Raw genomic sequence first — 15665 nt, forward strand, 5'->3', positions numbered from 1 at the left:
CCTCCCCTTTCTTCCTCCTAAAAAATACCTTAAAGCTACCCATTTCTCACCATCTCTAATGCTATAACCTCAGACCAAGCCACTGTCACCTCTCTTCTGGACTACAACCATAGTCTCCTGAATGGGGACATAAATCAAACCATCTCATTCCCCTGCTTAAAAATCCTCCAGTACCTTCCCATTACACTAATTTTAGACCAAATCAAAACTCTTTAATGTGACATTAAAATCCCTGCATGGGGACTTCCCTGGTGGCGCAGTGGTTAAGAATCTGCCTATCGACGCAGGGGACACGGGTTCAAGCCCTGGTCCGGGAAGATCCCACATGCCGCGGAGCAACTAAGCCCGTGCACCACATCTACTGAGCCTGCAAGCCACAACTACTGAGCCCGTGTGCCACAACTACTGAAGCTCACGCACCTAGAGCCCGTGCTCCGCAACAAGAGAAGCCACCACAACGAGAAGCCCGTGCACCACAACAAAGAGTAGCCCCCACACGCCACAACTAGAGAAAGCCCACGCACAGCAACGAAGACTGAACATAGCCAAAATAAATAAAATAAATTAATTAAAAATAAATAAAAGGACTAAAAAAAAAATTGAAAAAAAATCCCCGCATTCCAAAAAAAAAATTTTTTTTTAAATTTAAAAAAAAAGAATCTGTGCTTCCACTGCAGGGGGCACGGGTTTGATCCCTGGTTGGGGAACTAAGATCCTGCATGCTGTGCAGTGCAGCCAAAAAAAAAAAACAAACAAACAAATCAAAGAGGGACTTCCCTGGTGGCACAGTGGTTAAGAATCCGCCTGCCAATGCAGGGGACATGGGTTCGAGCCCTGGTCCGGGAAGATCCCACATGCCGCGGAGCAACTAAGCCTGTGCGCCACAGCTACTGAGCCTGCGCTCTACAGCCCGCAAGCCACAACTACTGAGCCCGCGTGCCACAACTACTGAAGCCTGTGCGCCTAGAGCCCATGCTCCGCGCCTAGAGCCCGTGCTCCGCAACAAGAGAAGCCACCGCAATGAGAAGCCCACGCACTGCAACGAAGAGTAGCCCCTGCTCGCCACAACTAGAGAAAGCCTGCACGCTGCAACAAGGACCCAATGCAGCCAAAAATAAATAAATAAATTTATAAAATTAAAAAAAAAAAACAAAGAAAACAGGGGTGGTAAATGCCACCTCTGCACCCCCCCAATATTTGGAAGTTGGTAGGAATTTTTTAGTTGCTGCTATGGTAGGACATTTAGTGGAAATGACCCAACAATGCTTAATGTCCTGCAGTGCTTGGGAGAGTCCTGAGCAATGAAGAAGTGTCCTGGCCAAACTGTTAATAGTTTCCCCTCCCCTTGGCATGATTATCTAATTTTAAAATGACAGTAATCCTTAGAGTTAGGCATAGTTATTATTCCCACTTTATAGCTGTAGAAACTGCGGCTGAGGCCAGTAACTTGCCCAGCATCATGTTGCTAATGAATGGGGAGCCTGGATTTGAATCCAGGTAACTGGTTCCAGATCCCACCCAGGCTGTTATCCATTATACTTCACTACCTCTCTGGTATTAAAGGGAGAGGGAACATGCAGAGGCATGTGGGTATAAAAAGGCCTAACCAGTCCAGAGAAAGGCGGGAAGTTCAAACAGAGCTTCATCAATAACATCAATTTATATTAGTCATTAGTGTTATTATTATTGAAGGATTGCACTTTCATGGGGGGAACTTCTGCTGGAGGTAAGGTAGAAAAGTAGATTAGGATCAAACTGTGAAAGGTGCTTTGCCCATCCTGAAGGTTTGGATTTCATCCCGTGGGCAGTGAGAAGCCTTCGGAGGTTTAAAGCTTTATTTTTATGGACGATGAAACAAGGTCCCAAGTCTGCAGTGAAGAGAAGTTATTGCAGAGGCTCAAACAGGAGTTGTTGAGGAACTCTAATAGGAGGATTGATTTGTTCATTTATTCAGTCAGTGGATATTTATTGGGCACAAACTGTTTTCCAGGGTCTGGAGATACAATGTTGAACAAGATCTATTCTTAGGTTGGAGACGCTGGCAGGAGCCAGATTATGCAGGGATTATTTATTTATTTACTTATTTAAAAAATTTTTGGCTGCATCAGGTCTTAGTTGCAGCACTGGGGTCTTCTTCGTTGAGGTGTGTGGGATATTTTGTTGCGGTGCGGGCTTCCCTCTAGTTGTGGCGTGTGGGTTTTCTCTCTCTAGTTGTGGCGCATGGGCTCCCGAGCGCGTGGGCTCTGTAGTTTGCAGCATACAGGCTCTCTCATTGAGGCGCGCGAGCTCAGTAGTTGCAGCGTGCGGGCTTAGTTGCCCCGCAGCATGTGGGATCTTAGTTCCCCGACCAGGGATCGAGCCTGCGTCCTGTGCACTGGAAGGTGGATTTTTTGTTTTTGTTTTTTTTGGCTGCTTTGGGTCTTTGTTGCTGCACACGGGCTTTCTCTAGTTTTGGCGAGCGGGGGCTACTCTTCGTTGCAGTGCATGGGTTTCTCAAGGCGGTGGCTTCTCTTGTTGCAGAGCACAGGCTCTAGGCACGCGGGCTCAGTAATTGTGGCTCACGGGCTCCAGAGCGCAGGCTCAGTAGTTGTGGTGCACGGGCTTAGTTGCTCCGTGGCATGTGGGATCTTCCCGGACCAGGGATTGAACCCGTGTCCCTTGCATTGGCAGGCGGACCAGGGAAGTTCCACCACCCCTGTTGACAACCACTTAGTTAATGCATATAAAGTACTTAAAACAGTGCCTGATGTATACCAAGGACTCAGATATTTGTGATTATATTATTATTAGTGTCCTCCCCATCTTGGCCCTGTGAGGTCTTCCTTCAAGGCCTAACACAGGGAAAAGCCCTTTATGATTCTCCCAGACAAGAGATAATTGCTTCCTTCATCCAGCTCTCAGCTTCCGGTCCTACTCTCAGTAAAGCCACCCTTCACTGTAATTAAACAGTTCACGTATGTTCCCCACAGGGCAGCAAGCTCTAGAAAGGTAAACTTTTCATCCCCAGCACTCATTTCTTGGCAGGTGCATAGTAGATGCTCAATAATTACTAAAAGATGCAAAGTACAGTAAAGAATCTGCAGTGAAATAAAGCGTCCCCCCACCTCCACCTTTTCTTAAACAGTGGACACATCTACAAAACAAAGTTCTATTTACAGGACCATAAGCTCCCAGTGTGGGCAGTCTGAGCCTCTTTCCCACAGAGCCGAGCAGAGAGACTGGCTACAGTATGCACTGAATAAACATACAGTGAATGAAAACCAGGTCGAGGAGTTAATGAAATGGTTCTGGTGTGTTATTTTTTATAATTCACTATTCTGGTTAGTGAATTCGATACTTAAAAGTCTCCCGTCAGGACAGCCCATCTTCCCACTGACATAAAGATCCACTAAAACAGGGTCGGTGGGGAGGGTTGGATTGGGAGTTTGGGATTAGCAGATGCAAACTATTTTATACAGGATGGATAAACAACAAGGTCCTACTGTATAGCACAGGGAACCATATTCAAGATCCTGTGATGAACCATAATGGAAAAGAATATGAAAAAGAATGTGTATATATAGATATAGATATAAATACAGATATATATAAAACTGAATCACTTTGCTGTACAGTAGAAATTAACACAACATTGTAAATCAACTATACTTCAATAAAATAATTTTTTTTAAATCCATTAAAACAATGTTTCCCAGATTTGTCATTCCTATACACCTTCTATATGTTTTTTTGCCAAATGTAAGTAAGGATCAGCTGACTATTATTTAATATTCTTAAAATTCACTCTTTTAAGTTTTAAAAGGAAACTTGACAGCACCGCCAGAGGTGGAAAACCAAGATCCCAAGTCCGCAAGTGTTGCAGAGAGAGAGGAGTAGCGGCCTGAGACCTCCTCCTGGATATCCCGGTAAGCACTGCGGGAGAACCGGAGCAGGGCTCGCTCGCTCTCCATGGGAGGCGCCGACGTTTACGGCCCACTACGTGCAACCCCGGGGGGCCCGGGCCCGGCTGGGAGCTCTGCCCGGCCGCTTACCCTCAACGGCGTGGTTCACCTCCTGGATGAACAGCTGCAGCTTCATCACCAGGGTGGCCGCGTGGCTGTCCGCCTTCCCGGCCGCCACCTCCTTGGGGCCAGCCCTGAAGGCCGCGTTGATCCACTCCTTCACGTCGAAGTCTTCGGCAAGGAACTTGGAGAAGTCCATGGCTGCACCGCCGCACCCCAGCGTCCAGGCCTGAAGGGCTGGCTCTGGGCCTCCGCGAGGCTGCAGAAGCGAGCGGCCCTGCAAGAGCACCCGCGCGGGTCTGTGAGGCGGCGGGCCGGGATTGACGGCGCCGCCAACTAGCCTCTCCACAGCCCCTCAGTCAGCTCGCTGATGTGTACGGCTGGGATTGACCCTCGCCGCACGCCGTACTTCTTCCGGAAGTAGGGGGTCGTTACTATAGTGACTGCCTGCTTTCCGGGAAGCGTGGCGGGCTGGCGACCAGAGGGTGTGGGCGTCTCTTTTGCTCTGCTAACTTAAGTGACTTTTGGGCACTTAAATATGTGCTTATGCTAGAGCCCTTACTTGTATGAGCGCACTTAATACTCACAGTCCTATGAGTGCTGTTATCCTCCCCCAACTTAAAGAGGAAGAACTGAGGCAGTTAAGCAAGTGGTTCAATGTCACGTAGCTAGAAGGTAGCGCTGTGGGAGCTGAACTCAGCCAAGCCTGCTACTGGAGCCTGAGTTTTGTTTTTTTTTTAATAAATTCATTTATTTTATTTTATTTTTGGCTGCTTTGGGTCTTCATTGCTGCTACGCGGGCTTTCTCTAGTTGCCCGAGTGGGGGCTACTCTTCGTTGTGGTGCGTGGGCGTCTCATCACGGTGGCTTCCCCTGTTGCAGAGCGTGGGCTCTAGGCGCGCGGGCTTCAGTAGTTGTGGCTCACGGGCTCTAGAGCACAGGCTCAGTAGTTGGGGGTGCACGGGCTTCCCGGACCGGGGCTCGAGCCCGTGTACCCTGCATTGGCAAGCGGCTTCTTAACCACTGCGCCACCGGGGAAGCCCATGCCTTCATTTTTGAAGAACAGTTCTGCTGGAAATAGAATTCTTTTCATATTCAGATCATTGAATATGTCATCCCACTGCCTTCTGAACTCTATTATTTCCAATAAGAAGTAAGTCAGCTGTTAATCTATTATGAACCTATTGTATGTCATTTCTCTCTTACAGCTTTCAAGATTTTCGGCTTTGGTTTTTAAGTTGGCTCTAACGTGTCTATGTATGGGTTTCTTTGTGTTTATCCTACTTGAAGGTTGTTGAGTTTTATGGATGTGCAGATTGTTTTTCAGCAAGTTTGGGAAGGTTTTGGTTATTATTTCTTCAAATAACTTTCCTGTCCCTTTCTCTCAGTTGTCCTTTTGCGACTCCCATTATGTGTATGACACCTGATGGTGTCTCACAGATCTCTGCAGCTCTATTTATTTTTCTTTTTTCTGTTTTTCAGATTGGATAATTTCTACTGACCTATCTTCAGGTTCACTGACTTTTTCTTCTGCCATCCCAAATCTTTTGTTGAGAGGCTCTAGTGAATTCCTCATCTCAATCCAGAATTTCCATTTCTTTTTTATACTGCTTTTCTATTGAGAATCACTATTTATTTGTCATAGATTCCTATAATTCCTTAAACATGGTTTACTTTGGTTCTTTGAACATATTTATATTAGCTACTTTGAATGCTGATTGTTAAATCCATTGTCTGAAGACTGAGTTTCTATTTACCCCTTTTTCCCTCAGTATGGATCTTTCCTTCCTGTTTCTTTGCACATCTCATAATTTTTTATTGACAGCTAGGTATTTTAGATAATATATTGTAGCAACTCTAGATTCTGGACTCCCCAAAGATTGTTCCTGTTTTTGTTTGCTTGTTTAGTAGCTTGCCTGAGATAAATTCATGAAATTTCTCCCCTATGGTGTGTAGCATCTGATGTCTCTATTTTTTTTTGTTTTTATTTTATTTTAAAATCTGACTTCCTGTGTCTACATAGCAGTTAATGATCAGACTACAGTTGTACCAAATTTTTTGAGCTAGTAGGGCTTCTGTCCTGTCAGTGGATCTGTGTGTGCGTAAGGGAGCACATTCGAAATATCAGGTCACTTTCAAGTTGGTCCCAGCTTTTCCTTTCCACTGTGCCCCTTTGTTTCCTCAGCATGTGAATGCAGCCTCAGTGTCAGCTGGGATTGTGTGGTTAGCTTGGGCTCTCTCTGGTCCCTGATGTACATGGGCACATCTTCATCAGGATACATGCTTTTTCTAATTATGACCATAACATCAAACTAAAAGAAGTGCTGGCCCTCCCCACTTGCCCACCACAGCAACTGTCACTTCTAACATCATTTCAAAGAAGATATCAATCCTACAGAGTTGGTGCAAGGGAGAGGCTGGATGCAGCCCCAGGGAAGAATGACAGAAACTGCAAATGTTGTTTACCCAAACTTCAGTGGCTTTTCAAGCATAAACACTTCTCAGATTGCCATCTACCTTTATTTGATTTCTGTGGCACTGAAATGGTTATTTTTGTCAAATTTGTCTAGCTTTATAGCTAGCCTTTTTGGAGAGAGGGCTTGCAAATTTCCTTACTGGGCCATAGCCCAAAGTTCTGCCTCTGAGCCCACACTTTTTGAGACTTGCCAAAACTGAGTCACCCTTCCCTAAATGGGCGTAATGCTTGTCCAGGTCACCCAGACTGGCTTCATGTGGAACAGTTTTGCTTCTTACCACACCTGCCCATGAGGAACTCTTATGGACAGGCTGGTAGGAATGGCTGTTGGAAGTGGAAAGAGAGGACACTGAAAGATCTGGGACTGTCATACCAGCCCTAGACTCACTGCCTCTAGGTTCTTAAATTTGGTTAATACATTTCCTTGCTACCCCATGTATAGGGAGGTGTGCCAGCACATCATAACATGGTACAAACCTTAATAGCCCCTGCCAAAGGTATATAATATTGTTGTCTAGCAGGTGAGTCTGTCCCATAAGCAGAGCACTCAACAGAAAGAAACAGCTGAAAAATAACAGGATATCAGAAAAATGCCCAGTGATCAGAATCAGGTTACAGCTGCATGTCTGGATCATTGGCATAAACCAGGTTTACCAGAAGAGACTGTGTCTTCCTCCTGAGATAAGATGTGTGGAAGCCTCTCCATTTCTACTAGACAGATTCATAGGTCAGGGAAGAGTCCAGATTGGCTACAGCACAGGACCCATCCATCCATGTGAAGGAACAGAGCACTAGATTCCTTACATGTTTACAGACCTTTACAGATTAAACTTGCTTTCCCTTACACTTCCATTTTAATCCTCACAGCCTTTGGAGTCAAGGCGGGTATTATTTTTATTTTCCAGAAAGGGAAAATGAGATTCAGATGAGGCCAAGACTGGATGAGGCTATACTATGGAGAACCTTGAATGCTAGGGAAATTGGTTTTACTTAATCCAATGAAATGATCAAAAGGTTGAAGTAGTAGGGTCAGATTTGTACTTCAGGGAGATTTAGTAGAGTAGCAATGAAGGTTAACGATAAAGCCTTTAGCAGCATGCCTATATTTGGAAGTTTAGGGTGGGAGGAAGAACTGGGGGAAGAATCAGAAGAGTATCAGAAAGCCATGGGATAGGAAAGCATCAGGAGTGTGTGGCGGACACTGCTAGATATCTCCTGATTCTATTCTGTTCTCCCCAGCGGGTCCATAGCCTCTCAAGACAAAGACATCTCCCAGCATTCTTTAAAGTTAAGTGTGTCCAAAAAAAATAACACATACACACTACTGTATAAAAAATAATCAACAAGGACCTACTATATAGCACAGGGAACTCTACTCAATATTCTGTAATAACCAATATGGAAAAAGAATCTGAAAAAGAATGGATATATGTATATGTATAACTGAATCACTTTGCTATACACCTGAAACACAACACTGTAAACCAAATATACTCCAATATAAAATTAAAATTAAATAAGTAAATGAATAAGTTAAAAATTAGCTGTAAAAAAAAACCAAAAAAAAAGTTAAGTGTGTCCATGTGACTAAGTACTGGCCACTGGAACGTGAGCAGAACTTTTATGCGGGACTTCAAGGAGATGTTCTTAAAAGAATGGCGTATACACTACTCTCCTTTCCTGCTGGCTGGAATGTGAACGTGATGGCTAGAATTATAACTGTCATCTTGAACCATGAAGTGTTTTTAGGAATTAAGTCACTCACGGCAGGGCAACAGATTGACGGCATCTAGGTGCCTGACCATGGACTGCACACCAGTCCTAGTTTCACTACCTCTGGGGTTCTTGAGAGTGTTGTGGGTTGAACTGTGTCTCCACCCGCTGACCCCCCCAGAAAAGATACAAATCCTAACCCTAGTCCCTCAGAATGTGACCTTATTTGGCAATAGCATCATTGCAGATGAAACTAGTTGAGATCTTACGGAAGTAGCGTGAGCCCCTAATCCAATATGATCAGTATCCTTACAAGATGGTCATGGGTGACACAGGAAGAACGCCACATGACAATGAAGGCGGAGACGAGTGATGCAGCTAAAAGCCAAGGAATGCTAAAGACTGTCGCAGATCACCAGGATTCTCCTGCAGGTTTCAGAGTGAGCATGGCCCTGATTTCAGACTTCTAGCCTCCAGAACTGCCAGACGATAAATTTCTGTTAAGCCACCCAGCTTTGCTCAGGAATGCCAGGAAGCTAATACAGTGATCTAACTATCTTTTAAGCCACTGTTACCTTGAGTTTTTTCCATTTCCTGAAGTTGACCCTAATCTTACAAATATAGAGAGGATGGTCAGATTTTATCAAATGCAACCCTTTTTGCTGTCTCTGCAAATATTAGGTTATTAGTATCCTTAGCAAAATTTCATTGGTTTCCATGAGAGCAGGAGAGGTTTTGAAATGAACATAGTAACGAAATGGAAGTCACCACAAGTTAAGGTAGTAAATTAAAAAAGAGAAATCTCAGATGAGGCAATTTGAGGAGAAATAATAGCACCTATATTTAAAGAGTACCTATCATGTCTGGTATCTTGGTGACCTCATTAAATCCTCACCAAAACCTATGAAGTATATTTTTAACATTTTTACCATTTAAGAATATAAAAACCAAGGCCGAGTTAAGTGACTTGCCCAAGGTGGCAAGAAAACTAGAAACTTAACCTGACCCCAAAACCCATGCTTGTTTCACTCTACCATGCAGGGCTACCAGAAACAAGGCAGGAGGAAGGGGGAGGGTTGCAGGGAAGACTCAAGCGGGCTTGGGCCCACAGGAATTGAGCCAGTGGAAGTGAGAGGCTGGAGATACATGGAACCTATCAGCAACTTCATGTGCCAGTTTTAATACAAAGCACTTTCAGCATATAAGTGATTGATACCATCTGCTGCCAGAAGAGAGGAAAGCAGGGGTTTTTCTTTTTTATTACACAGTTCATACTGATAATGGCATTATCGCCAAGTCATCTATATTATTACATTTAAAAAAAAAAGCAAAGTGTGGAACAGTTCATTTGTTTAAAAATGCCTAGAATATCTCCAAGGACAGATGAGGAACTAGTAATATTGTCTCCTAGGAGGGTAATCGGTTGGTGGGAAGAATTTCCACCTTTCATTGTTTTTTTTTTTGCGGTACGCGGGCCTCTCACTGTTGTCGCCTCTCCCGTTGCGGAGCACAGGCTCCGAACGCGCAGGCTTAGCGGCCATGGCTCACGGGCCCAGCCGCTCCGCGGCACGTGGGATCTTCCCGGACCAGGGCACTAACCCGCGTCCCCTGCATCGGCAGGCGGACTCTCAACCACTGCGCCACCAGGGAAGCCCCTTCTGTTGTTTTAGTTTTGAAAAACTAACATTGAGAATTAAAAATAATGCTTTTTCAAAAAAAAAAAATGCTTTTTCAGTTTAGAAACTTTAGAAAATTCAGATAAATTTTGAAGAAAACAAATCTGTAATTCTACGACCCAAATATAAACAGTCATACGTACATACAAATACCTGAGTTGTTTGGTTTTAAACAGTAGAACAGATGGCCATAGTGTCTTATGGTAAACAGATAAATTGTTACAATATCCAATCTCCCCTTCTTCCTTAGCCAAGTGTGTGGCATTGTATGCAAATATGACAATTTCTTAGCCTTCTTTGCACCTTGGAGTGGCCATGCTACTAAAGAGCCAATAAGATGTGAATGCAAATATCACATAAAATTTCCAGGAAACCTTAAGAACGTCAGCAGTTTTCCTCTATTCCTGGCTCCCCCACTCCCTTCCTGTTGCCTAGAACAGTCAGCAGTTAAAGCTTGGAACATAATGTTGAGGAGCACATCCTTGGGTGCTGACTTAGGGCCTAAGAATGTCGCTTGCCACTTCCATAAACAAAGGATGTTGCAGCCATAAAGCCATCAACCATGGCAGCTGCCCCTGTGGTGTACCCTGAGGGGAATCAGAATGGAAAAAATCAAGATACTGGCCCTAGATAGTTAAGACGCGCATCAAAGGAATGATTTCAGAGTCCAGGCTCTTCCATCTTTCCCATACATAGAAAAGCACTAAAATCATTAACTTAAGATGTCTGTTTTTGTGATTAAAAGTACTTTTTTGATGTTTAAACACATGGGGGAGAGTGTTGTTTTTTTCCCCAACAAAAACGCCTATATCCTGGCACTTCCCTTACCTTTTTGGAACAGTCCCTCAGAGCTATGAGTAGCTGTATCGCTGGCTACAATTCTCAGTAGGTCTGCCAAATAAAATTCTCAACTTTTAAGTTGTGCATTTTTTTTCAGTTGACACCACAAATGGTTTGGGACTATTTCTGGCTTGCTTTTGAATGAGAAAATAAACCTTTGTGTTTAAGCCACTGTTGTCATTTCCTTATTAAACATGATGCTGGTTGTTTGATTCTATTAGGAATAAACAACGAATGAGAGAAAATGCCTTTTCTACATCTATTGAGATGATCAAATTGTCCATTTGAGCTATTAATGTGGCTGACTGCATTCCCAAAGGCTTTACACAGTGTATTCTTTCAATATGCCACTAGCTTTATTTATTTTAGCCACGCCATGTGGCTTGCAGGATCTTAGTTCCCCAACCAGGGATCGAACCTGTGCCCCCTGCAGTGGAAGCGCGGAGTCTTCACCACTGGACCGCCAGGGAAGTCCTGCCACTAGCTTTAAAGTTAATATTTTACCTATGCATTCAAAAACAAGAATAGACTAAAAGATATCTGCTTCAGATTTTGGTGACAGGGTTATGAATTTTAGAATTACATAGTCTTGTTTACAAAATTTAACTGAATGTTTTATAGGAAGTGTTGTTGATTAGTTTCTAAGTATATTGTTATGGATTTCTGCTTTTGACTAGACTTATGCGTAAGGTTTCCAAAGTTTTGTTACCTTTCTATCCTTGACATTTACTGCATCTCAGTATTAATTTGAACCTTGCCAAAAATTAAAATATTTGCTTGATTTCATGAGGTAAACTTCAAATAGTCATAGGGACTTCCCTGGTGGTCCAGTGGTTAAGACTCCGCGCTTCCACTGCAGGGGGCCGAGGATTCGGTTCGATCCCTGGTCGGGGAACTAAGATCCCACAAGCCTCACGGCACGGCCAAAAAAGTTATGGGTAAGTCAAGTTTGTTCATGTATTGGAAGCCAGGTGGACAAGCAAACAGTAAATGAAATATGAGTCTTAGCTTAGTCCTATGAAGTACTGGAGTCACTTCACATTTATTAACTCACTTCTCAAAACAATCCTATTATGCACTTTACAGGGAAGGAAGCGGAAGAGGACAAATTACTTGTCTCAGGTCACATGGCTAGAGGTAGTACATGAAGCTAAAGAATGGAATTACAAGTAAGGGTTGATTTAATTACTTCAAACTGTTGGGACTTCAGAAGACCTCAAACTTTAAAAGCCTATGTATCTGGAGTCTGTAACACTGCAATGTTTTTCAGCTTTTAAAATCATAGTAGTACCTCTAGCTGTGGGATAAAGTAAGTGTTCAAGAATAAAAGTCAAAGGAGCAGAATGTTTACACATTTTTAGATGCAAGCTTTCTCAGAATGAACATGGTATAGTTGGGAATGCATTGGGCAAGGGAACTAAAGGCCTGGAGTTTTTCCATTTCAGCTTACATTAAATGTGTGAAGAGATCTCTGGACCTTGGCCTTATCTTCTCTGAGGATACTTCCTGCTTATCTACTTGACTCCGTCTCTTTCCAGATGAAAGAGGTCAGGCTGTTACTGCTTAAAACAAATATGAAACAAACTATGGCTAGCACTCTATTGTTTTCTTCTTAGTTTAAAACAAACACACTAGTTTGTAGAATTTTATATTTTGGGCCTGGGTAAGCACCTTCTATATTAGATATATTCTAAGAATTTGTGATTTATGAACACTGTACTAAACACTATTTGTATGAGAATATCACCTTTGCATTTAACCTTTCATGTCTGATCTCTCAATTTACATTACTTTATTTTTAATGGGTAATATTCATGTTTTTGGTCATTATTTATCCTTTTTTCAACGTTACTAAATCCACAGCTCATCTACTCTCAACGGGTGGCTCACCGATAGAGCAGCATTTTAGCCCAATCTTAAATCACTGAAGACACAAAAGGAGTTAATTACAGGTGTAGTCAAAGAGATACGAGAAAACGTGGTATTATCAAAACATGAAGGGACTTTCTTGTGGCTTTGGCAAAGTGTCCTCTATTCTTGACAGATGACGCCAGAAGGGTAAGGAGCAAACAAAGTTACAGAAGGGCACCGAACGCCAGAGTAAACAACTTGAATTTGGCTGCAAAGGCTTTTAGGGCATTAAGAAGCCATTCAGTTTTTCAGCAGGGGTCAAGTGCCCAGGTATGTTACAGAATTCTGATGCTGGCAAGTATAACGGCTGAGAGGAGAACTGAGAGGCAGGCTATGGCACCATCCAAAAAAAAAAAAAAAAAAGCAAAACCAGGGCAGTGACAATGTGAATGCAAGATGTGATACTATTTAGAAATAGACTAGACGAGACAAAAGTATTGAGGGGGATGGAGAGGAAGCAAGAATCAAGGACCTATGAAGGCTTGGATAGGTGCTTTCAAATAAAAGAACAGAGACAGAATGAGAGAAGCGGCTGTGTTCCATTCTAAGCACTTGGAGGCAACAGTGGAACCTCCAGATAGATATCCATTAGACGGCTTAAAATAGGGACCTGATGTCAGCAAGGAGGTGGGAGCCTGAGATACAGGTCTACCACCCATCTAGTAGTTAACTGCCCAGAATGCTTAGAAAAGTCCTAAGGACTAAACGCTATGGAAACACATTTAAGGGACCGAGGGAAAAGAACAGTCAGAGGTAGGTCAAGAAATAGGGATGAGCAGGATCCCAGAAGGAAGAGTTCAGGATAGGGGAAAATACTGGATGGTCAGTGCCAACTCTCCAACAGACACATTATGGATTTGTCTCTCCCCATCAGAAGACCCACGAGGGCAGGGACCTTCTATCACTGCTGTATCTGCAGTGCCTACAGCAGTGCTCGGCTCACAGTAGCTAGTCAACAACAACTTGCTGAGTGAATAAAAGATACAGGTTGGTTCTTCTTAAGTGGTCGCTGAACTTCATAATTAGAAGGCACTGATAACATAAACCAGGGCCACTTTCAGGACACCCACCTCCCTACCCCCTTACCCTTGTCCAACTCTCTAAGCAGAGCACCACTGGGAGTCTGTCTCCCAGAAGACAGAAGAATGTTCACAAGCAGTGAGTCTACCTTTTAACTATGTGATAAAGGTTTTTTCATGTGTAGGTCTCATTCACCCTTTTTTTTTTTTTTGCTGTACACGGGCCTCTCACCGTTGTGGCCTCTCCCGTTGCGGAGCACAGGCTCTGGACGCGCAGGCTCAGCGGCCACGGCTCACGGGCCCAGCCGCTCCGCGGCATGTGGGATCTTCCCGGACCGGGGCACGAACCCGTCCCCTGCATCGGGGCACGAACCCGTGTCCCCTGCATCGGCAGGCAGACTCTCAACCACTGCGCCACCAGGGAAGCCCTCATTCACCCATTTTTGATGGAAGTCCTAGGTAGGCATCGTCTTTATGATGGGCACCTCTAGGAGACTTTATGAAATAGCTAGAGCCTATAAAAGCTATACAGAATATTTGAACACAAAATTTTAGATTAAAATGAACCTTATGAGTTATGCCAAATGAAGAAGTCACCCCGTCATTTATCTGTTTTATGAGTTTTCACATTTGCTTTAAAAGTAACATACCTTGATTTTTTACAGCTCTCATCCCCACCATAGTGCTGGCACATTTCCAACTATATGTAGAAGGTAAAAGATCAGACTGTAGAGTACCAGATCTTGTGACAAAGAGCCCCAAACAGAGCCTTGCAGTTTCTGAGGCAGAATCCTACCCAGACAGGTGAGCTGCTTGGATCTTGCATCCTTCATCAGGCCATCTCAGCCAGGCTCAGCTCTCTTCACCCATCCACCAGGCCAAGCAAGACTTGTAAAACATGCACAAATGCCTAGCACATTGTAGGTGCTAAGTATTAACTGACTGCAGGCCTGAATTCTTCCTTCACACCATGACTGTAACAAGAATCCACCTCTCTTCCAGCTTCATTCAGATCCTCAGGGCTTCTCTTCACTGAAGCAGTTCTTAAGGTTCCACATCCCTCAGGAAGTCTTCCTTACTTCCAAAGATGAATGATCCCTTCAGGCCTATTATCTCTAAATGCAACAGGCTTTGCATCTCCTACTTACTCAAAACTCCACAAAGTGTATTTGCTACACGGGTATTTATTCAATGACTTTCTGTATTTAGTCATCACTTTTCATTGCTAAACTCACTTCGTATCTCATTTGCATCACAGTTCTTCATCCTGGATTGTGAAGTCAACAGGCCAGGGCGAACCTGTTAGTTATGATTTACAATGACCGGCATGGTGTCACAATCAAAGAGCTCTGGGTACATGCTTGTGGTGAAAGAGGATGAGGATGGAGATGAGGGTCCTGAGGAAGGGTCCAGACAGGCTGCCCGACCCATGGAACCTGAGGCCTGAATAAGGCCTGGGATCTGCTTTCCCCTCTGCCCTGAAGGGTCCATCTATGGGCAATTCTAAGGCACAGCGGTGAAGGACATGATTGGCCCACCAAGCGCAGTCCTCTGGTCTAGTGGCAGCCCCTCGCCTAGAACACAGTGCAACAAGCATTCCATTTAGAAGATCTTCCTGAACACATGCAAGCAGCATTCGCTAATGGAAATGGAGACAAGGTCTTTCTTGGAAGAGAGTGTCCCAGAAGACACTCTGCCCCAAGACCAACCAGGTCCCTTTAAAGGTCCCTGAGAAGAGCAGCCTGGGAGCAACCAAGTCTTTCAAAGGCTGACAAGGCACAGAGTGGATGAATGAAAAGATAATAATACATGGAAAACAACAACAACAACTTTGGCTTATAAAACCTCCAACTTGAGGCAGGGACATCAGTGTCCACCAACATGCAAAACCAGGTATGATCGTAGCAGATGGTTATCAGAAATGCTTTGGCATTTCCCACACCGCCCACATCCCTGCCCCTCAGCCCCCGGGCCCCACACACTCACACACACACACACACACACACACACACACACACACACACACACAC

The 15665-nt window shown here is 44.0% G+C and overlaps 2 protein-coding genes across 3 annotated transcripts in view; both read right to left on the minus strand.

Annotated features, from left to right (window-relative positions):
* The window catches only part of COG7 (component of oligomeric golgi complex 7), an 83279-nt gene extending 78675 nt beyond the window's left edge, over window positions 1-4604 (minus strand). Inside the window, exon 1 of one of the 2 annotated variants that reach the window (XM_029220800.1) lies at window positions 4032-4604. In XM_029220800.1, the coding sequence (XP_029076633.1) occupies window positions 4032-4200 (169 nt within the window). In that variant the 5' untranslated portion in view covers window positions 4201-4604. The remainder of the gene's footprint in view (window positions 1-4031) is intronic. The other variant, XM_029220801.1, reaches the window with a different exon arrangement.
* Window positions 4605-11216: 6612 nt separating this feature from the next.
* The window catches only part of GGA2 (golgi associated, gamma adaptin ear containing, ARF binding protein 2), a 33662-nt gene continuing 29213 nt past the window's right edge, over window positions 11217-15665 (minus strand). Inside the window, exon 18 of the mRNA XM_029220578.1 lies at window positions 11217-15209. The gene's annotated coding sequence lies outside the window, so the exon portion shown is untranslated. The remainder of the gene's footprint in view (window positions 15210-15665) is intronic.

This window comes from Monodon monoceros, unplaced genomic scaffold, assembly GCF_005190385.1.
Source record: "Monodon monoceros isolate NGI ecotype Baffin Bay Population unplaced genomic scaffold, NGI_Narwhal_1 Super_Scaffold_13, whole genome shotgun sequence".
In the NCBI taxonomy this organism is placed as follows: domain Eukaryota; kingdom Metazoa; phylum Chordata; class Mammalia; order Artiodactyla; family Monodontidae; genus Monodon; species Monodon monoceros.